This window comes from Prunus mume, linkage group LG2 (assembly GCF_029339155.1).
Source record: "Prunus mume cultivar Tortuosa linkage group LG2, ASM2933915v1, whole genome shotgun sequence".
Classification (NCBI taxonomy): domain Eukaryota; kingdom Viridiplantae; phylum Streptophyta; class Magnoliopsida; order Rosales; family Rosaceae; genus Prunus; species Prunus mume.
This window is the reverse complement of record NC_142699.1, coordinates 3,617,554-3,639,075: the sequence shown is the minus strand read 5'-3', so window position 1 is coordinate 3,639,075 and position 21,522 is coordinate 3,617,554. Positions and strand designations below refer to the sequence as shown.

Here is a 21,522-nt window from a genome sequence, read left to right as displayed (position 1 = left end):
CGCTGAGAGAAAAATGGACCATTTATTCACTGATGCAATTTACAAGCATCATCAATCAAACATAAAATTTCACCGCACAAATCACCAGAAAAATGTTTTAAACCCATAATTTTAAGTTGCTACATACAAGAACGTAGCAGTAAATTTATCATTTGTAAAAATGGTATATCACCAAATTCATGAAATCTAGTCACAGAAACTAAATTGAATTGAATTTACGTTTGCCAATTACAGCAACCTCTTCCTAGAAAAGCAAAAGCAAGCTCGACATGCAAACAAGAATTGCAGACCTAGACGGTCCAATTTATTGGCAAAAAAATATAGAAGTACTATCCGCCTTGTTTGAAGGGACCTCCAATTACTGCAAAATGGAAAAGGTGGAACTAGTAAAATGAAAAACTGCTTATGCAGTAGATTGCTTCAAATATGCAATGAGGTCAGCACGATCTTGTGGCTTCTTCAATCCAGGGAACACCATCTTGGTACCGGGGATGTACTGCACAAGAAGGTTTCACAAGGATCAGGTTGACTGTAGAACAAATATAGAACTAAATATGTTTAAAAAACAAACACTGAAATTGCCAATATCCCAACCCACTCATGCAAGGGAAGCTAACAGCCCCTCAACAAAACACGAAAAATCATTAAGAGTTCTGAAAGCTCGAGTCAAAACTAATTTAGATAAAATAATAAAATATGTTATCTTTGTAGTATTTTTCCTGTCAGTCTGCCAACCCAGCTTCCAATCTCATTCATTCAGAGGAACTGTTTTACCAGAGCAAAGAGGAAATCTCTGCTTTTCCATCCTAGCTTATAAATCAAAAGGTGATTAAAAAAACTTTTAAACACAAACCTCGTTCCCCTTTCACTTACACTCAATTTCTTAACACTATCGGCAATTTGTACAATGTGATACCCATTAAGCAAGAGTTCTCATAGACTCTACATGGGTACCATACGTAACCCAAAATGCTTGAATGAAATTGGAGGGAATATGTTCCCCTCTAAGACTACACCAAACATCATGCATGTTAGACTACAGCACAAAAATGAAAAAGGGAAAAGGAAGTTTGATTTTGTTGCAACTACAGCTAGTATGTACCTAAGAAATTACTGTGTTTTAGGCTGTGGCTATGAGGCCCCCATGAGCCATGTGGTAGACAAGGTAGATTAAGTAAATTCATACCTTCTTGGGATTCAGCAAGTAATCATACAATGTCTTTTCCTCCCAATTCACGGCCATGTTTTTGTTAGCAGCAGAATAGGAGTATCCAGGAGTTGTACCAGACTGCCTCCCGAAAAGGCCATTCAGATTGGGTCCTGAAAGTTTTAATAATCTTAATTAGACATCTTTAATTGAACTGAGAACGAGCAAAACTGTCTGAGTACAAATTCCCCATTGATAGAGAAACTGAACAATCAAGTGCATCCGCATACATGTCAAATTATAAATGCAAGTTTATAGTCATTTGTATAATCCAGGATACCGGATGCAACACATTTGTATACAGTCACTAAGACAGCCACTTAAAACTTAAAAGTCATAGAAGGAAAGTATCAATGGTGCACGAAATTTCATCAAAATGTTGTAGGAGTTGAAAACAAAGCTCACCCATCCATCAATCCAACATAACATCTATAGGTTGCCAAACTGTATACAGTTACTAAGACAATAATTCAAAATTGAACGTCAGCTGAGCATTAAGCAAAGAATCAATGGTGCAACCAATTTTCATTAATCCGGCATCACGTATCTAGTTTCTTAACAGACCACTAGCCCTAAAACTTTGTAAAAATTAATTTACAGAAATAACCTTATACATAACAATAAACTACAGTAGCAACCAAAGAGACAATCACCGTCAGGTGTTGCATAATATATATAGCTGTTTAGTTTAATATAGCTTTCATTTCTCACTAATGGAAAATCATAAAGAACCATTCATATTCTAAGACAAACACGAAAATCTTGTTAGTTTTCTCACGCTTTCTCAGCAACCAAACAGGAAAATTATAAATAAGAACAAAACGACGAATAACTTGATAAAGAATCCGATCAGATCTAAAATTATACAGAGATCAAACAATCCATAGGAAAAATAGAAACTAAAGCGAAAATCTATGATCAGGGCAACGCGTACAAAAAAAGGCTTATAATTGTCAGATCCAAACAAGGCACAATCAAATTATTAAAATCAATCACTAAAAAAATAAACGAAATCTGAGATTTTGCGAGGGATAGATGACAAGATTACCCTGCTTGTGACCGGCGCCTTTCTCGACAGTGTGGCACTGAGCGCACTTCGTCTTGAAGATCTTCTCCCCCGCCTTTGCATCACCGGGTGGTGCTTCAGCAAACGACGCCATTTCTGGAGAGAGAGCAAGGGTGACAAGGAGAGATTGAGGGTTTGCAGACGATAGAGTTATGATTTGCGATAGACGCACCGCAGCGAGCTTTCTAAGAAGCAACTCTCAATTTATTTATTTTTAGGGCACAAGAATACTCTAGACGAACAAGCAAGGAGGGAACGTGGTGTGCCGCAGGCCCTAGGTTTTGGTTACGTGGCGCATTTTAAGTGGCCCATATTTTTTATTGTTAATTTGTAGCGTGATGCGCGTTTAGACCGTTCGTGTGGAGGCCTTTTTAACATTCAGCGGAAAAGGGAAGTCTTCGGACGAAAATGCGGCCTTTCCACAACGATAAATTCGACGTGTATTATTCTCTTTCTTTTCTTTTTTTTGGAAAATTAGACGTGTGCCATTGCAATCACGCCATGGGTGCAAGTTACGTTGAGGCCTTTTTATTTTTTATTACTGTTGGAAACGTTTGCCATTGCAAATATGTCAATGTAAGTAACATTTTTCAATAATGATGAACAAATTGGAGTATAAAGAATCTCAATGCTAATATTTTCAATAGAAGACCCACATTATGATTAATTAGTGTTCTATTAATAAAGCAACATTGTCCATGGGAAAGTCTCTTTGTCCATATTGGGTTGTAAGTTCAGAGTTTAAAGTGCAGGTTGCGACGCCTGAAACGCGATGCATCAGGTTATCCCTTACTAAGTATGAAGGGCTAGAGTTATCTCTTGTTACGCGAAAAGGACTAGCGTCACCCTTTTCATTCTTGTCATGGTCCGACAAGTGCCTACAACATACAGAAAGAGTGCGAGAACGGGGTCCGCATATGTTATTGAATCTTAATCGAGTCCTGGACTTCCATTTTTAATTGGGTAATGAGTTTGGGAGTTTGGAGCAGTCGGATGACCATACTGGTGAACTTGATGAAGAACCCGAACCAGAGCGAGTCTCAATTATCCTAACACTACTTTTCTTGAAAGAGCAGCCCATCTTGGGAATGTCAGAGTACAGGTAGAAGTGAAGTTTCAACCTACACTTGTGAGCCATGGGATCCAAGGTGCTCGAAACTCATTCTTAAAGTTTCTTTTTATAGTATCATTCAAGATAGCTTAGCCAGTTCAGATAATAATGCAAAGTTTCAAATTTAAAAAAGTCTTATGTGAGGAACTGAAACTCCAAGCCTCATTCAATTTTTGAAAAAGTATAATGATATCCCCCACGAAGTTAGCCTATAATGTAAGATGGGATCGGGATTGATTTTACCCAAAAAACAAAGCCATAACCTACGTATTTCACAAAACTCGAAGTTGAGGTGGCTATACTCACCGAAGTAGGTGAAAATAAGTCAAGTGCACCACTAATATAAACCTAAACTTAGATATTACAAGAAAGCAAGGCATTTCTAATACATGCGCATATAAGGTTCACTCATGAGTCCATCATAAAAAATAAAGTATATGCCAAATAAAGCAAGTATCTCACATCACTGAAATTCATTATGTCTACCTAGAAGTATACTCCTCGATCTTGTAATCATGAACAGAAATGTTGTGGCCCGTGGTAACTAAGGCGACATCACTTGTGGCAAGAGGCGCACGATGCACTACATATTGAGGAGAAGGTATGTCTAAGGGGTTCATCCCGAATATGAACTCGTAGTCTACGAATCTACGATCCCAATCCCCATCTCCTTGTAATTGGCGTTGGGATCAGCCACAACCATATGATGAAGAGGTTGTTGTCCTTGCACCCATCCATGCCCGAAGTGTTTAGCGGATTCCTTATAAATTTGAGCACAACACACATCATACCATCTAATATTGCAGTCCTTATTTTTTTATTATGGTCAATAGCGATACTGCTACAACTGAAGCGGTTTTATGAGCTTCTAAGAGCATCTCCACCCACAAGGGCTAAGTCTAAGGTAAGGGCAAGTAAGGGCTGCCACTATTCACGTGAATAGTGTTAGCCTTTGCATTTGTGGTTCCATCCATGAGGGCAAAGTCTAGGGCAAGTCTAAGGCAATTACTATTCATTGTACTTTATTTCCTATTTTTTTATACTTTAAACCATTAATTTTGATAATCTTTTGTAATTAAATTTTCGGATAAGATTTTCACCCTCTAAAATTGTGTCCACGTGTCCCATGTCAGATGCGATTTTCAGATATTGAAAAAAAAATTATAATATCATATTTCAGATAAAATTTTCACCCTCTAAAATTGTGCCACGTGTCCAATGTCAGATAAGATTTTCATATATTTTAAAAAATTATAATCTCAGATTTCAGATAAGATTTTCACCATCTAAAATTGTGCCACGTGTCCCATGTCAGATAAGATTTTCAGATATTTTAAAAAAATTATAATCTCATATTTTAGATAAGATTTTCATCCTCTAAAATTGTGCCACGTGTCATCTCTATCTTCTAAATCCCTCTATAAAACTACATCATCAACTCATACCTCTCACACCATCTCTTATCTATTCATTCATTTCTCAGATTTTAGAAAACGCATTCTACTATATGTCAAACTTGTCGAGGGTGTTGGAGAGGCAACAGAAACAAATGGAAGAAATCCGGCATAGACGTTCTCAAGAAGATCGGGACGCCGATGAAGAAGAGGAACAAATGCTTGCAGCAGCGGTGTGTATGATGGATCAATCAAGGCAACACCATCGTCGTCGTGCCCCGAATGTCGACAGACGTAGGGAGTCTCGGAGTAAGAATCTCATAGAGGATTATTTTATCCCAAATTCGTTATATCATGCTTCTAAGTTTCGAGAAAGATATAGAATGCAGCCACATTTGTTCCAAAAAATCATGCATGATATTTGTAATTACGACACATACTTCATTCAAAAGCATGATGTTGTTGGAGCTTTGGGTCTTATCCCGGAGCAAAAACTTACAGCTGCTTTGCGGATGCTTGCTTATGGGGCATCTGCAGAGCAGGTGGATGAGATTGCAAGGATGGGAAAATCTACTATCCTAGAGTGCTTGGTGAGATTCTGTGATGCAGTGGAAAATTTGTACACGATGGAGTACCTTCGCAAACCCATGCCAAGAGACCTGCAACGACTTCTACAAAAAGGCGAGGCTCGAGGTTTCAGGAATGATTGGAAGCATCGATTGCATGCACTTGCAGTGGAAGAAATGTCCTACTGCTTGGCAAGGAGAGTACGGGAATCGGAAGGGCCAAAAAGTATAATTTTGGAGGCCGTAGCTTCATTCGATTGTTGGGTTTGGCATGCTTCTTCGGGGTTGCCGGATCTCAGAATGACCTCAATGTCCTTGGTCAATCCCCGGTGTTCGACGAGGTATTGCGAGGTCATTTCCCTCAGGTCACATACCAAATCAATAATACCGTTTACTCTGGTGCGTACTACCTTGCCGACATAATTTATCCTAGGTGGACGACATTCGTGAAAAACAATTCCGAATCCCCAATCCGAGAAGGAAAGAAACTTTGCTTCCTTTCAAGAAGGTTACAAGAAAGACGTGGAGAGGTGTTTCGGTATCTTGCAAGCTCGTTGGGCAATTATTAGAGGTGCTGCTCGGATGCTAGATGAGGAGGTGCTGCGGAGTATTATGATGACTTGCATCATCCTCCACAACATGATTGTGGAGGATGAGTATGACTATGACGCTCTATAGGTGTTTGAACCCGATCCAATTAACACATCGTTGACAAGAATATATGAAAGGCCGATTGGACCAAATGGACTATCACTGGAGCCCGAACCGTTACTTCGGGATGGTCAATTCAACAACCCCATGATTGATCGGTATCAAGAAATGCAATCTTCATATGTTCACGAGATACGTCAAGGTGACTTGGTCGAGCACTTGTGGGATATGAAAGGCAATCACAATGGATGAAGTCAAGATTAGTGCTTTGTTTGGAATTATGCTTTGTTTTTAATTATGCTTTATTTTGTGTGTGGTGTTTTTTGGAATTATGCTTTTTATTATTATTATTCTTTTATGTATGGTTTGTTTTGTGTGTTGTTTGCAATAAATGAAGGTTTTTTTTAATTAATATTTGTTTTGATGCTCAAATGTTTTGAATAAATAGTCATTTTATTTAATGCTTTTTTTATTGAATAAAAAGGAAACAATACAACAAATTAAAGGATAATACAACAATACAACATATGGCAAAGGTGTTTCAATACAACCTAATGGTTTTCATCATTTAACCAATCCGTATTGCTAGGTCCGTCGTCATGGAAAATTTTTCTTCTCATCACATCTCTTCGTCGTAGCTTCCAATAAACCTTTGTTTCGGGAGACATATGGCTCGTATCCATGGCCATGATTTTCATCTCTCTATCCTCTATGTCTTTTTCTTGTGCATTTTGTTGTTGAATAACAAATGCTTTCTCTCATGCCACGTCCATTTCATCTCTTTTCAAGTCTCTCTTCATTCTTAGTGAGGTGCTCTTAGCTATTTGCTTCAATAATTGTACACATTCATTGGTCGAAGTGCCCCCTCTCTTGGCCTTTGCCGCCTTTCTCCCAATAGGTCTCGGCGGACGTGGCACAAATGGTGACTCCGTTTCCATTGGGGAGTCCAATGGAGAATCGGTTGATGTCGAATCGTGGAGTGGCGTCTCATTCATCACAACCGGTGGACCGGTGGGAATAATTTTGAATCTCGAACAATCCTTCACAATTTCCCAACAATGGAAATGCACGAAACTTTTTTTGCCTTGCCCCATGGCACCGAACCACATTTGTGCTTGTATCATCTATTAAAAATAAATAATTGGAAGTGCAAGAAACAAAAATTATTATGCAAGAAAATATAAACTATTTTGAAATGCAAAAATAAAATTGATTATGCAAGAAAATATAGACAAATTAAAGGTGCACCAAGAAAAAAAAATTATGCAAGAAAAACAAATAGAATATGCAATAAAAAAAAAGTGACATTGAATTGATTAAAATGACAATTATAAATATTTTACCTCATCGGTCAAATTTTGACCGCTTTGAATGTTCGCATTTACTTTTGTCAAGGCATTTCTCCATTTCCCTAACTCTTTATTTAGAAGTTTCCATTTACTAGACAATGCCATTTAGGTCCAAATAGAACCCGATCTTTGACAAAATTCTCCATGAATTTTGCTCCACATGTGATGAAACTTCATCTCATTGCCCGTGATAGGATCATGACTAATGTTCACCTAAGATTGACACAACGCAATATCTTCATTCGTTGACCACGAGCCTCTGACTTCAACAGAAGATGCCATTCGTTTTTTTGTACAAATGGAAAGTAGTAGAAAAATGTGAGTGGAGAGTAAAAAATATTGGAAGGAGAAGAGTTTGTATGGAGAATTGGTGTGGAAGTGAAAAATGTGAGTGGAGATAAAAAAATATTGGAAGGAGAAAAGTTTGTATGAAGAATTGGTGTGGAAAGTGAATAATGTGAGTGGAGAGTAAAAAATATTAGATGAAGAAGAAATGATACGAAGATTTAGTGTGGAAAGTAAATAAAATGGTTAGGTATTTATAGAGAAAAAATACATAATTTTTGGGTATTTTATAAAAAATTTCAGAATTTTTTCGATTTTTTTGCAATTTTTAGCCAAAAACGAGGACCGTCGATTTCGGAAAAAGCCATCCGAGCGCCTGTCGCGCCACGTGGCAAATGCCCGTTAGAGGTCGCCACCGTGACGCCAACGAAGTCAAATTTTTACCGTTGATGCGTGTAATTCACCCGCCAACGGTAAAAATTTGAGTTATCGCGCTCACGCACTAACGTCACCGGACTCGGGCCAGCAAGACTTGCCATTGGGCTTCCTCGGGCTCGTGGGACCCACCATGAAACCGGTTACGAGCCCTACGCTAGAGCCATCTTGGGCTCACCCTGGCAGCCTTTCACCCAGTTTGGGTTGGACTGGACATGCTCTAAAGAGGCATGTCCGTAATTTCGTTTCTTTTCAATGCTAATTGTTCCATGGCATTGGGCCGTTTTTGAAAGTGGACCGGTTGAAACCTGGGCAACGTAGGGATAAAAATTTGGTTCCAATAGTGATACTACTATTTTGCTTTCCTGAGATACCTGTTTCATAGAAGTCTTTCTCCAAATTAGGGGTTTTGTGCTATCTGGTGTTGCAGGGAGCAACGTAAGAGATAATTCAGTCTATCATCTCCTGCCATGTAATATATATATATATATATATATAGCTCTGTGAGCTCATGCTCTGTCGATGTTCAGTTTGAAGATCCTTCCTTTTCCTTTGACAGCTCTACCCTGTTTGCGCTGTGAGCTCAGTCGATGTTCACATTGAAGATACTAGCACCATGAAAAGGTTCAGGTACTTCTCCAACTCTCACAATTTTGACTACCTATTATCACAATCCAGACCATCATTTCATGCTCCCATTTTACTTCCCAAAACCCTAGCCTCGCATGAGCACTCTTCTGGTAATTTCTTGAATTCAAATCAGTTTCACACGAAATCTGCTTGCTATTCAGTGAGTTGCTTGATTTCCTCAATCGGTTCTTCCGCAGTTTGTACTTCAGCAGCCCCATCTTCTCAAAAGTCGCAATCTTTACATTTGTACACGAGTGGTGTTGATAAGGGCCTGTTCGTGAATCTTTACTTGCTTAAAGATCAATATCATGGACGCTTTCAGGCATTTTCAACTGCGTCTTCTGATGCGTTCGAGCCTCCCTCGCCACCAGGAGCTTCAGGTTCTGATGAGAATGATGGGTTGGGGATCGTGGGTATTGATGGGATTGGACCGACTTCAAAGCAAGTTTTGGAAATTGTTGGTATGATTAGAAGGGGTGAGAATGATTTGGCGTCCAAGTTGAATTCGATGAATGTAAGTCTATCTATTGCCTCCATTGCTCAATTTTTCAGGTGTTGAATTCCGAAAAAGTATCTGCTTTGTGTTTATTTGATTGGATTAAGAATTCACAGCCCATTCGTTGTTATGGAAATGATATTTGTAGCTTGGTTATTGATAATTGTGGGCGGTTAGATGATTACCATGCAATGCTTCACATTATGAATGACTTCCGATCGGAGGGAATTTGTCTCACACGGAATGCATTTGAGTTTATATCTGTTTCGTCTTCAAAGGAGGCTTCTGTTATCAAAGTGGTAGAGGTATTGAATGAAGTTGGTGGATCGTGTCGATCCATTGGGTTGCTCTCTTTGATTGAGATGCTCAGTGTCAAGGGTTCATTTAAAATGGCCGAGTTTGTGATGAAAATAACGGAGAGGAAGAGATCTTATTACAATATCTTGATAAGAGAAAGTTGTCGGAGAAGAAATTTTGGCAGAGCTATTGATATGCTTGATGAGATGAGGCAAGTCGGTTGTGACCCAGATTCCAAAACTTACAACTATATACTCAGTAGCTTATATAAGAACTACAAATCTGCCGAAGCTACTAAACTGTTTGAACAAATGTTAGAAATGAATTGTTCTCCTGATGAAATAACCTACGAAATACTGATTTGTTACTCATGTAAAGTTGGAAATTTTGATTTTGCACGCAAGTTACTTGATAGTATGGTATTGAAGGGCATTAAACCTCGACTTACATCACATGCAGCCTTTGTCAAGGGTTATTTTAACTTGCGGAGATATAAAGAAGCATATGAGCATGTTGTTGATTCAAGTGTTAAATACAGTTGCTTTAGCAATTCAGTTTACAGTTTGCTTGCAAGGCTTTATATGAATGAAGGAAATGTAGTCATCGCCCAAAATATTCTGATAGACATGATTAATAAGGGTCTTAAACCAGATTTTGCAGTGTATACGAAAGTTTTGAAAGAGCTCTCCAAGACAGGCAGAACAGGCTTGGCTGAAGATTTGAGTAGCAGGTTCTGTAGTCTAGCATGAAGTGGATAATGTATTCCAAAAATCTGTTGGTATTTTTAAATTTTTTTTTTTGATATAGTTTAACTTGCTGTGTCTGTTTGTATACTAGCCTCTTTGTCCTTTCCAGTTGAAGTGTTGAACTCAGACTTCCAATTTATGAAGTGATTTTTCCAAAGCATTTCTGCTAGAGTTAATGCAAATCAGTTTAACTTTCTGATTTTCTTCCTCAACGAGGCTTCATGTTGTTCTGCAGGCCGTAAGAAAAATAAATATTGTGTCCCCAAATTTCTTGTTGTGTTGGACTAGAATTTCGAAAAGAAAATAGGTAATGCATACCTTTTCTTTTATTCCTACAGTTTCGATTGATTGGCTGGCATTCTTTTTAGAATATTAAAACTGCACGTAGGCAGACCTTAAAACCATAGACATACATGTAGCTTTTAAACGTACTCTTGGCGACACTGAAGACAATGGACTGAGAAACCTGGCTTAATTTATGTGTTAATCAACATTCTGGTAAGGTACTGTTCTTGCTTCATTACATGTAGTTTTAGAAATTAAAGTAAGTAAAAGGAACCCTTTTTTGGGGTAAATTCTACATCGGCTATGGCCTTCTACACACGTTTATTTCTTCTGAATTTTGAAAGTTAGAATGCATCTCATTTTATTTTATGTAAATGAATCTCTCAAGTTTGGACATTTTTAATAAATTCATGCACTTGAATAGTCTAGGATGAAATCCAAGTTGGTTGCATAGCATATATTGCAAAGCTGCTATTTGTGCAATTTCAGAAGACTCTCTTTGATACCTTGAAATTGCTCAACATTTGGCCTCATGCTTCACTTAGTTTCACAAAATGCAAGTGCTGTTGAGTCCTTGATTTCTTGCATTCTTGAGAAATATCGCTACGTTCAACAAGATATACTGCAACATCTTGTTACAAATATATATTTGCTTTCTGTGTCAATGCTTTATATGTGTTTGTGTTCATCCGATGGATGGATGTTCTGTGAAGGAGAGCCAAATTGAGTTTTGATGGTTGACAAAGAAACGTCTGCTAGAGTAATATGACAATATTCGCTCTATTATCATGGTGTCTTGTGCCATTCATTTTCAGTGTCTAATGTGATCATGGTTTTGGATGGTTAGTTCGATGGGACTGTTGTATTTGCAACAAGGTGAAAGAAGTTTGAGTTCTTTTACCTTTTAAAGATCCATAGGTGCACTTGATTTTACTTGAAGGAACTCCAGATATTGAATCTCCATGCACAATATGTTTATTTATCAGGAAATGGTATCAGAAATGAGTCCAATTTCTGACTTCCCATACTAATGCAGAAGAAATATATATATATATATATATATATATATATACACACACTTTCGACCGAAAAAAAGGGATTAAAAAATTATACAAGTTTCATAATTCAATATCCTCAAAACCAAGAAGTGGATTAATTAGGGAAGTGGTTGATTTAATTCCTTAATTCCCCTATCCTAGGTACTCCAATTGTCGACTTCCTCCGTTCCGAGCATGATGATCATGATAACTTGGATTTAAGTTGAAGATTGTATAGTATGTTAAAAGAAATATCCAAAAATTTCCCTTATTTTTTTTATATTGGAAAAAAAAAATGGATTTTTCATTCACAAAAGCAAAAGGGATCATCCCTGTCAAATAAAAGTTTTCTGTTTAGAAGGTAAAAATGGGGTCTTCAAGTTGAGTAGGGTTTATGATGTTCCAAATGGAACAACTATTAGAAAATGGAGGGAAGGAATACGGGGACAAAAAAACTCAGGCTAACGTGGCATATTTTCAGCCTCAAGATTCTCCTTTCAAGCATATTAACGGTTTAGACGGCTGAGATTAAAAGAAAGACGGGAGGCAACAGCAAAACAAATTAGCCATTGAAGAGAGAACCCTTCACTCTTCTTCACTCTTCGCACGCCGCCGCCAGTTTTTCCGTCACTTCGCCACTGAAGAAAATCCTTCACAGAGCTTCTCAGTTTTCAGCCATGGCGGAGCTAAAGCTCTCAGAGAGTCGGGACCTAACTCGAATAGAGCGCATAGGGGCACACTCCCACATCCGAGGGCTCGGCCTCGACTCTGCCCTAGAAGCCCGTGACGTCTCCGAGGGCATGGTGGGCCAGACCTCGGCGCGAAAAGCCGCCGGCGTAATTCTCCAGATGATCAAAGAAGGCAAGATCGCGGGTCGGGCCGTACTGTTGGCCGGTCAACCCGGAACCGGAAAGACCGCCATCGCCATGGGCATGGCCAAGTCGCTCGGCCTCGAAACCCCCTTCGCTATGTTAGCCGGAAGCGAGCTCTTCTCTCTCGAGATGTCCAAGACCGAAGCCCTAATGCAAGCTTTTAGGAAAGCCATTGGGGTTAGAATTAAGGAAGAGACTGAGGTAATCGAAGGTGAGGTTGTGGAGGTTCAGATTGATCGGCCTGCGGTGGCTGGAGCGGCTTCGAAGACCGGGAAGTTGACTTTGAAGACAACGGAGATGGAGACGGTGTATGACTTGGGGGCCAAAATGATTGAGGCTTTGGGGAAGGAGAAGGTGCAGAGTGGGGATGTGATTGCTATTGATAAAGCTTCTGGGAAGATTACAAAGCTTGGTAGGTCGTTTTCGAGGTCGAGGGACTATGACGCCATGGGACCGCACATCAAGTTCATGCAGTGCCCTGATGGAGAGTTGCAGAAGCGCAAGGAGGTCGTGCATTGTGTCACCCTTCATGAGATTGATGTCATCAACAGCAGGTACTTGAAAATCTCAGCTCTCAGCTTCAAGCTTGTGTTGTTCATAATTACTAATATTGAGAGCATGCTGCTATGAATTATAAATTTATGATTGTTAGTTATATAATAATCTTGGGAAAATTGCAATTAGCCTCCTAATTTGGTATTCACTGGTGGATTGTAAGTGTAATTGGTTTTTACATTTTTATCTTTTCACATACTGGCTCTATCTAGAGTGTATATGAATCATTTTCACATAACGTAGTTATCAGCGGTGTAGGGGACTACCACTCTGTGTCTGAGTTGGAGGTTTTGTACCTCAGTTTTGATTTATGTTTTATTTGAGTTCTACAACATTGTGTGGTAAGATTCTATTCATTTAGAAGTTTTTTCAACTCTGTAGAGATTACAATTGCGTATAAGTTAGAAGGTAGAAGCTTTTCTCGTCCTCTCTAATTTTCAACTGTGTTGGTCCACCAAATCACAAAAACTGTGTATATTTTTTTCTGTTTTCGAAAGAAAAAATGTGGATTGTATGAGGCTACATGTACCGAGAGAAGGGTTTCAAATAAGAATCAGTACCCTTGATCTTGAATTGCCAAAGTGGCTGTAGCCAAATTGAATAATTGGGAAGTTTACTGGCCGGCCGTTGTGAGATTTTTCTCTGTCGATGGATCTGCTTACCGAGTTTCTTACATTTCTTTAATTTAAAACAAATGATAATAATTTTTCCCATTTGGTGTACTAATGAATCATATGAGAAGGGGAGAAGAGGGGAATGGCATAGGATTTAGCCTTTCCAAGAGGCCCTTTCTAATATCAGCATTATCATTGAGCCACCTTCCAGGCAAACTTGCTTTGACTCCCCAGCTGTTTGCGTCTATTGGTGCCTGCATATTTTAGATGGGTTTTAGTTTTTAAATACAATGCCCTTAGGAAAACCTACATTTGGTCACCTTCCAACCAAACTCGAAAAATCCTAACCTGAAGAAACTTCAGGGAAGGTTAACTCCACCAAAATCTGAATTTTATGAAGCTTGGAGCTGAAATTGCAATTGAGTTTTGGTGAGAGTGAACACATGCAGAGAAATCTACAAAATATTTTAGGAATTTCAAGATATTTATCAATCTTGATTTGTTTTGGATTGGTGTTACAGTTATTATCATGATAAATGTGCCTGTTTTAGTCCTCATTATTTTACTGTTCTAGTGGCATTGGATGATAAAACATCCATTGCAATGCCACTACTTTAGTCTCAGTATTGGCTGTGGATTAATATGACATTTCTTTGATTATACTGTATCGCTTTTCCAGAACACAGGGATTTCTGGCTCTATTTACTGGTGATACTGGTGAAATCCGTTCAGAAGTGAGAGAACAGATTGACACAAAGGTGGCAGAGTGGAGGGAGGAAGGGAAGGCAGAGATTGTGCCAGGTGTCCTCTTTATTGATGAGGTGCATATGCTTGACATTGAGTGCTTTTCATTTTTGAATCGTGCTTTGGAGAATGAGATGGCTCCAATATTAGTTGTTGCTACCAACAGAGGGATCACTACCATCAGAGGCACAAACTATAAATCCCCCCATGGGATTCCTATTGACCTCCTTGATCGCCTGCTTATCATTACCACCCAGCCTTACACAGAGGATGAAATTCGTAAGATTCTGGACATCAGATGCCAAGAAGAAGAAGTTGAGATGTCTGAAGAGGCAAAGCATTTGTTGACCAAGATTGGTGTTGATGCATCCTTGAGATATGCTATCCATCTCATAACAGCTTCTGCCTTGGCATGCCAAAAGCGGAAGGGAAATATTGTGGAGATGGAGGATATTAACCGAGTTTACCATCTGTTTTTGGACGTAAAGAGATCAACACAGTACTTAATGGAGTATCAGAGTCAGTATATGTTCAGTGAGGAAGGTGATGAAGATGATACCAATGCCATGCAATCTTGAGAGATTCCTTGCGACTAGGAAAGACTTTGTGTTTATTTCTGTATCTTGGTTTATTGGTTTTAGGCAGCACTGGACTTTTTTCATGGGAAAACGGCATTACTGCTCGTGTATGTTTTGACCCTGTTTAGAGTTTTGGGATTTTATGGTAGTTTTGTGGTTTTTCCATTTGAAGCATGAATCTGTAATATTTATCCACATACAACAATGTAGCAGGAATAGTCTCATGACTTTGATATCTAATCTACTTTAATCTAGGGTTTCCGCCTACATCTTCCTCCGGGGGCCTTACAAGTTACAGAACCTTCGCTTTAATCAATTGTGATTCGTTCAATCCAAGTCTGTCCAAGGGTATTGTAAGGGGTTGTTTAATCAATTGGCAAATTTCAGTTGTTAGTCCAGTTTAGTTTGTAAGTCACATCTTCCCTCCTTTCTCATCTCCCCGAGATGCCGATTGCTGAGTTAAAAAGTGGAAGAAAGTAACAGATACAGTTTTTGTTCGTCAATCAGTCTCAAAATCTTGTATGCATGTTAATTTATGATAGAATGTGAATTGCCAATCGTTAACTAAGGTATGCTTTGAATGCGAATTGCCAATCATTAACTAAGGTATGCTTTGAAAAGTAGAGGATAATTGTTTCTGCAAGTCTGATGCAACTCTATTGAAATGAACACCGATTGCACTCTTCAATCCTTGGTATTTCATTTTGAATTTCGAAGAATTTTTCATAGAAATTAAACACGAAGTCACAGAATTTTTTTAAGGCAAAAGCTGTTTCAAGCCAAATGATAAAACATTGCTTAACATATAGCATAAATGCACTATAACACAACTTACACAAGATATGATTTTCTTTTCTTATCCTGTTAACTCTTGTTGTGAGGGTAATGTTGCTTGCATAACGGTATTTTCATCTCAGAGGCTAAATGTAACCTCTGTAGCTCCTCATTCTGATTTCTCGCACTGGTTTTTTGCCTTCTCTTTTCGTGCTTTTTCTGCATTTATAAAGGCAAACTCATTCATCATGCTCCGTGCGCTCCCATTGGTTCTGCAAAAGTCTTCCTTGTTTAGTATTCATCCTTCTTTACAATGTTGTCTGTGTGGAGCATAGAGGCTTGTAGGGGTTGGTGCAGTAGATGAGAACCCAAGAGAGGGCCTAACCTATGACGTTGGTGCAGATTGAGATGCTTACCGCTAAAGCTCTCTGATACTTCAGGCTCCAGAGGTGAGGTGATGACCAGTGTTCAAAAACTCAGAGAACAAATTTTCTGAAAACAGTGGGCCAGTGACCCCCTTTGCTCCTTTGTGCGTCCGCCCTGTAAGTATTCATAAGTTGCTTGTTAGATCTAAATATTCATAACTTGATCATATTAGAACATTATCTATATAGTAGATGAGAGAGATGGAGCATATTAACATAACAGAAAAAGTTTGGAAGATTATGAAGCCAATTCTTCAATATCAAATGTATATGAATGATATCTAGCTAGTCCACCTAGACGATCCATCTTGTGACAGATTAGCATGGTAACAAAACATAAATCTTTTGCTAGGTTTTCATGCCATATTACCATGAGTTTGTTAAGAATTCAAGAACACAATCCCAATCTGCCAAATTTGGGATCAGTACCGAAATTGATACCAGGCCAGATGAAAGAACAAGTGCGCTTGTTTTGACCGTACAATGAAAGAACAATTTCATAAGTTCACAGTAACAGAAGATAGGCTTGCAGTAAATTGGTTTTCAGCGTCTTAGTGTAACAAAGTATATGAATGTTTATAGAAGCCAAAAGTGAAAGGTCATTTCAAACCCTTCTTCCAAATGATGAAAGAAATAATCACACAAGAAACAACAGGTACATTTGCAAAAAGCTATATTTAGAAAACTGAAATATTCAAATCCATTTTTAAGATTAACACTTTCTGCATGCTTTCTTTTCCTTTATTTTTGTGCCCAAGGTAAACTGATTCAATTCCTTGGTATTTAGTTTTGAATTTTGACCAACAGTTCATTGAAATTTGACACAAGTGATAGAAAAAATAACTAAATATTTAAGGAAATAGCTGTTCCAAGCCACATGATAAAATCATGCATGACTTTATGTACTACGTATACGAACCAGAAGGAAGTAAGTTTAAGTAGGAAATGTATACCTTTTGATGGTACAAGGAGAAGATGGATATCTTACGTAGACATTGCTTCTTCAAGAATATCATGCTGAGCTACTATATGATGATTCCAAACATAAGAAAGAAACAACAACAAAAAAAATCTGATTAATGAACACTAAATATGGTAAATGAATGTATAAATAAGTAGATAGATGAGAAAGTAAGCCTCTAACCAGAAGAGGTGGATAGGATTGCCACATCCTTTTCTTGTAGAATCCCATCATCCTCATCATCATGATCAGGGCCAAATGTGATGTTTGGAATGTGAGAAATCTTGGGCCACTCCTTTCCGGTGCCTTTTCTGTAACTTTGCGCAAGACTCCGACAATGAAAGAAGGAAAGATTCTGCAGTGGTGATTTTAGCAGGAAGCCTGGCAGTGTTTTTAGGCTATTGCAAAAAGTAAAATTTAAGGAAGAAAGGCATGGCATTATGGTAATTCCATCAGAATGCTCTTCCTTCACCCATCCCATTCCTTCCCACTCTTGCAGACCCCACATGCTTACAAGTCCAAGGTGTTTCAATTTTAGATGAGGATGATTTTGTTGATCTTTGATTTTCTATTCCCAAAAATTCATCTCCAACCTTTTTCACTTTCCTCATATCTGATAAGATCAGTCTTTCAAGGGACGGCAATTCACCAATAGGAGGCAAAAACTTACATTCATTCCATCTATGAAGAATAAGGACTCTCAGATTGCGTAAACACATCATCCATACAGGACCAGTGGTGCCATGATAGAACCTTATGCCTAAAGACTCCAAATCTTTGTGCGGTCGTAAGACATTCAGTATTTATACACTGTTGCTTCTTCTCTCCTTGCCTTGAAAATTCTCAAAAACTAGTTCCAAATGAGAAAGTTGCTTTTTGTTCCACAATTGAGCTTTCTGAGCCTCATCAACATCTTTGGCATCTTACCAAATTCTTATTCTAAGACCACCTTCCAAGGTTCCCAGGTCTCCCAGTTTCAGTGCTTCATTGTTGTCACTGGCACAAACATGATACTCATCTAGTGTCTTCAGACTTGTTAATCTCATAATCCCTTATGGCAAGTACTTGAGCTTATCACAACCCTGAACATAAAGATGACTTAAGTTGATCAACTTCCCCATGCTTTGAGGTAGACTTTCAAGTTCCTTGCACCCAATAAAGCGCAACGTTTGCAAATTGTACAAATCACACGCTGTGTTCGGTAACTTCTTCAAAGAAGGATTATGAGAAAAGTCAATACACCTCAAATGTACACTCACTAATCTCTTCTGGCACTTCTTCGATAAGATTATAACTCAAACTAAATGTCCTAAGACATTTCAATTCCAAAATTAAATTTGAGTGTATAGTCGTGATTTTTGAATCGAAAGCTGTGAGGCTATGCAGATTTTTGAAATAGCAAGATGAAATAGATAATGGAAATGGGCCCTTCGGTGCAAACATTAGAGCCTTTCCAGCGGTAAAGCCCAGCCCGAGGCTGGGGCGAGGAAAGGTGTTCCAGCGGACAGCCCAGGCCGGGAGGTGTGGGACCCACCAAACTGGCTGGCCCAAGGCAACTTCGCTGAGGTCCAAGCGAGGGATTCTTGTAGTGCTACGATTCGCTCTGATACCCGCTTGATCGCCATCTGATTTGATTTTTTCCTGTTGCCACGTGGCGTCGTCTGGGCTCTCCGATATGATTTTTCCTCCAATCCAACGGCAGCCAATTTTTTTGCAATAAAATACTGGAAAAAATTCGAAATTTTTTTAAAAAATACCCAAAATTAATGAATTTTTTTCTATAAATACCAGCCTTTTTTTAAAAAATTTATATGAAATTTGAAATTGAAAATTTTATCCGATTATGAGATATGAATAGTATTGACACGTAGGAACCCGAAAATCTTATCAAATTAATTATTGAGGTAAAAAGTTGTGAATAAAACAAAAAAATAAATAGTAATCGCTTTAGCAAGGGCAATAGGTGAAACACAAAATTCGGATTTTGCAAGGGCAACCACTATTCATGTGAATAGTGGTTGCCCTTGCAAATAGTATTTTGTGTTTCCACTCGTTACTATGGCTAAGGCGATTATATTCATTTTGTTTTTCACAAATTTTTTACCTCAATAATTAATTTGATAATATTTTCGGATAAGATTTCCGGGTTCCTACGTGTCAATACTATTCATAATCGTCGATAAAATTTCCGAATAAGATTTTTGGGTTCAAATTTCGAATGAATTTCAAAATTCAAATTTCAGATAAATTTTTGGGTTCAAATTTCGGATAAATTTCAAAATTCAAATTTCGGATAAATTTGGGTTCAAATTTCAGATGAATTTCAAAATTCAAAATTCAGATAAATTTGGGTTCAAATTTCGGATGAATTTCAAATTTCAGATAAGATTTTCATCCAATCAAATCAAGCCACATGACATCTCTATCTTGCCAAAATTTGCTACAAAACCAGAGGCTCAGCTCATACCTCTCACACCACATCTTTCTACATTTTCATTTCTTAGAGTTTAGATTTCATACTCCATTCATTCTCAATTGAAGAATATAGGAGATGCTTAGAGAGGCAAGAGCAAGAAAGAAATGAGAGAAATCGTAGAGCAGATGAAATCAATGAGTTGCAGAGACAAGTCGATGAACAAGTTCTCATAGCAGTGGCTTTGCAAGATGAAGAGAACCAAGGTCGCCGCAGTGGTTCACAAGTCGGCCGTCGCCGGAATGTGGACAGACATAGACATTCTTGGGGTAAGAATCTTTTGGAAGATTATTTTATCCCAACTTCTTTGTACTATGATGTTGATTTTCGAAGGCGATTTAGAATGCAACCCCATTTGTTCAATAAAGTCATGCATGATATTTGCAATTATGATGCATACTTTGTTCAAAAGTGTGATGCTGCTGGGGTTTTGGGCCTTCTTCCAGAGCAAAGCTTACAATGTTATACGAATGTTGGCGTATGGAGCATCTGCTGATCAGGTGGATAAGATTGCTCGGATGGGGAAGTCCACTACGTTGGAGGCTTTGGTAAGATTTTGTGATGCAGTTGAAAATCTTTACACTAGGGATTACCTGCGTAGACCTACTTCCAGGGACCTCCAACGGCTTCTACAAAAAGCCGAAGCTCAAGGATTTCCAGGAATGATTGGTAACATCGACTGCATGCACTGGCAATGGAAGAATTGCCTAATTGCCTTGCAAGGTGATTACGAAATAGAAAAGGCCAAACAAGTATCATCCTGGAAGCCGTTGCTGGCTTCAACACATGGGTTTGACATGCCTTCTTTGGAGTTGCTAGATCCCAAAATGACCTCAATGTGTTGGGTCAATCTCCGGTCTTCAACGATGTATTGAGAGGCAAAGGCCCCAATATCAACTATCAAGTCAACAATACAGTCTACCAGACGGGGTATTATCTAGCTGACGACATCTACTCGTGGTGGACCACATTTGTCAAATCCATTCCGAATCCCCGATCCCAGAAGCAAAAATTATTTGCTATCAAGAAGGATATAGGAAAAATGTTGAAAGGTGTTTTGGCATCCTTCGATGATTGATTATTCGAGGTGCAGCCCGTATGTTTGATGAGGAGATCCTCAGAAGTATTATGATGACTTGCATCATCCTCCATAATATGATTGTGGAGGATGAGTACGATTATGATGCTGTAGAGGTCTACGAACCGGATCCAATGAACACGGCCTTGATCCGGATTTATGAAAGGCCAAATTGAGAAGCGTTTGAGCCGGAACCGTTGGTGAGGGACGGTCGTTTCATGACCCGGATGATAGATCGATATACAAAGATGCAATCTTCGTATATTCATGAAAGGCGTCAACTTGAACTTGATGGAGCATCTATGGGCGGTGAAAGGCAATGAAGATGAATGATAGAACATAGATGTTTTGGTTATGTTTTATTTAGTTATGGTTTGGTTATGTTGTTTTTTATTTATTATGGTTTGGTTGTAGTTTATTATTATTATTATTGTGCCTTGTTTGTAGTTTTTATTTTATTTTAATTATGTTTTGTTTGATGTATGAAATATGTTGAATAAAAAGGTCTTTTATTGAATGCTTTGTTTATTAAATAAAGAAATCAAATACAAGTCATTAAGAATTACTACTACTAAAATAAAATACATGAAATACAACAACTTTAATAGAAAACATGATAAATAAAAATACATAAAAGGTATGCCAACTAATTTAATGGTTTTGATCATTTAACCAATCCGTGTTGCTAGGCCCATCATCCTGGAAAAGTTTTTTTCTCATAACATCCCTTCGTTCTAGCTTCCAATATTATTTTGTTTCAGGGGACATATGGCTTGTATCCATTGCCATAGTTTCCTGATCCGTCTTCTCCATATCTTTTTTGCTCAAATACTCCTTTTCTCGTGCACACTCGGCTTGAATTGCCACCTCCATATCTTGGCGTTTCTGCTCCA

The 21,522-nt window shown here is 38.4% G+C and overlaps 2 protein-coding genes, 1 long non-coding RNA gene, 1 other non-coding gene and 1 pseudogene across 6 annotated transcripts; 3 read left to right on the top strand and 2 right to left on the bottom strand.

Moving 5' to 3' along the window:
• Nucleotides 1-3: 3 nt before the first annotated feature.
• On the bottom strand, nucleotides 4-2,477 carry CYTC-2 (cytochrome c-2). 2 transcript variants are annotated; one of them, XM_008220890.3, is made up of 4 exons: nucleotides 2,256-2,477; nucleotides 1,187-1,320; nucleotides 850-853; nucleotides 110-496 (listed from the first exon to the last, which is right to left on the bottom strand). In XM_008220890.3, the coding sequence occupies exons 1-4, from the start codon at nucleotides 2,365-2,367 to the stop codon at nucleotides 438-440; spliced, it is 309 nt and encodes a 102-aa protein (XP_008219112.1). In that variant the 5' UTR covers nucleotides 2,368-2,477; the 3' UTR covers nucleotides 110-437. The 2 variants fall into 2 exon arrangements, with proteins under 2 accessions (XP_008219111.1, XP_008219112.1); XM_008220889.3 differs by lacking the exon at nucleotides 850-853 and having other exon boundaries at nucleotides 4-496; nucleotides 2,256-2,474.
• Nucleotides 2,478-8,567: 6,090 nt separating this feature from the next.
• Nucleotides 8,568-10,393, top strand: LOC103319358 (uncharacterized; annotated as a pseudogene). The gene is made up of 2 exons (XR_016124448.1): nucleotides 8,568-8,804; nucleotides 8,892-10,393. The product of XR_016124448.1 is annotated as an uncharacterized LOC103319358 (transcript).
• Nucleotides 10,394-12,089: 1,696 nt separating this feature from the next.
• LOC103319357 (uncharacterized) lies at nucleotides 12,090-15,185 on the top strand. The gene is made up of 2 exons (XM_008220887.2): nucleotides 12,090-12,981; nucleotides 14,276-15,185. Exons 1-2 carry the CDS (start codon nucleotides 12,233-12,235, stop codon nucleotides 14,916-14,918), a joined length of 1,392 nt encoding a protein of 463 aa, XP_008219109.1. The 5' UTR covers nucleotides 12,090-12,232; the 3' UTR covers nucleotides 14,919-15,185.
• LOC148919444 (small nucleolar RNA snoR109) lies at nucleotides 13,565-13,660 on the top strand. Its single transcript, XR_016124846.1, has one exon. It is a non-coding gene; the product is annotated as a small nucleolar RNA snoR109 (small nucleolar RNA).
• Nucleotides 15,186-15,650: 465 nt separating the features above from the next.
• On the bottom strand, nucleotides 15,651-17,215 carry LOC148919443 (uncharacterized). Its single transcript, XR_016124356.1, has 2 exons — nucleotides 17,071-17,215; nucleotides 15,651-16,232 (listed from the first exon to the last, which is right to left on the bottom strand). It is a non-coding gene; the product is annotated as an uncharacterized LOC148919443 (long non-coding RNA).
• Between the last annotated feature and the right edge of the window lie 4,307 nt (nucleotides 17,216-21,522).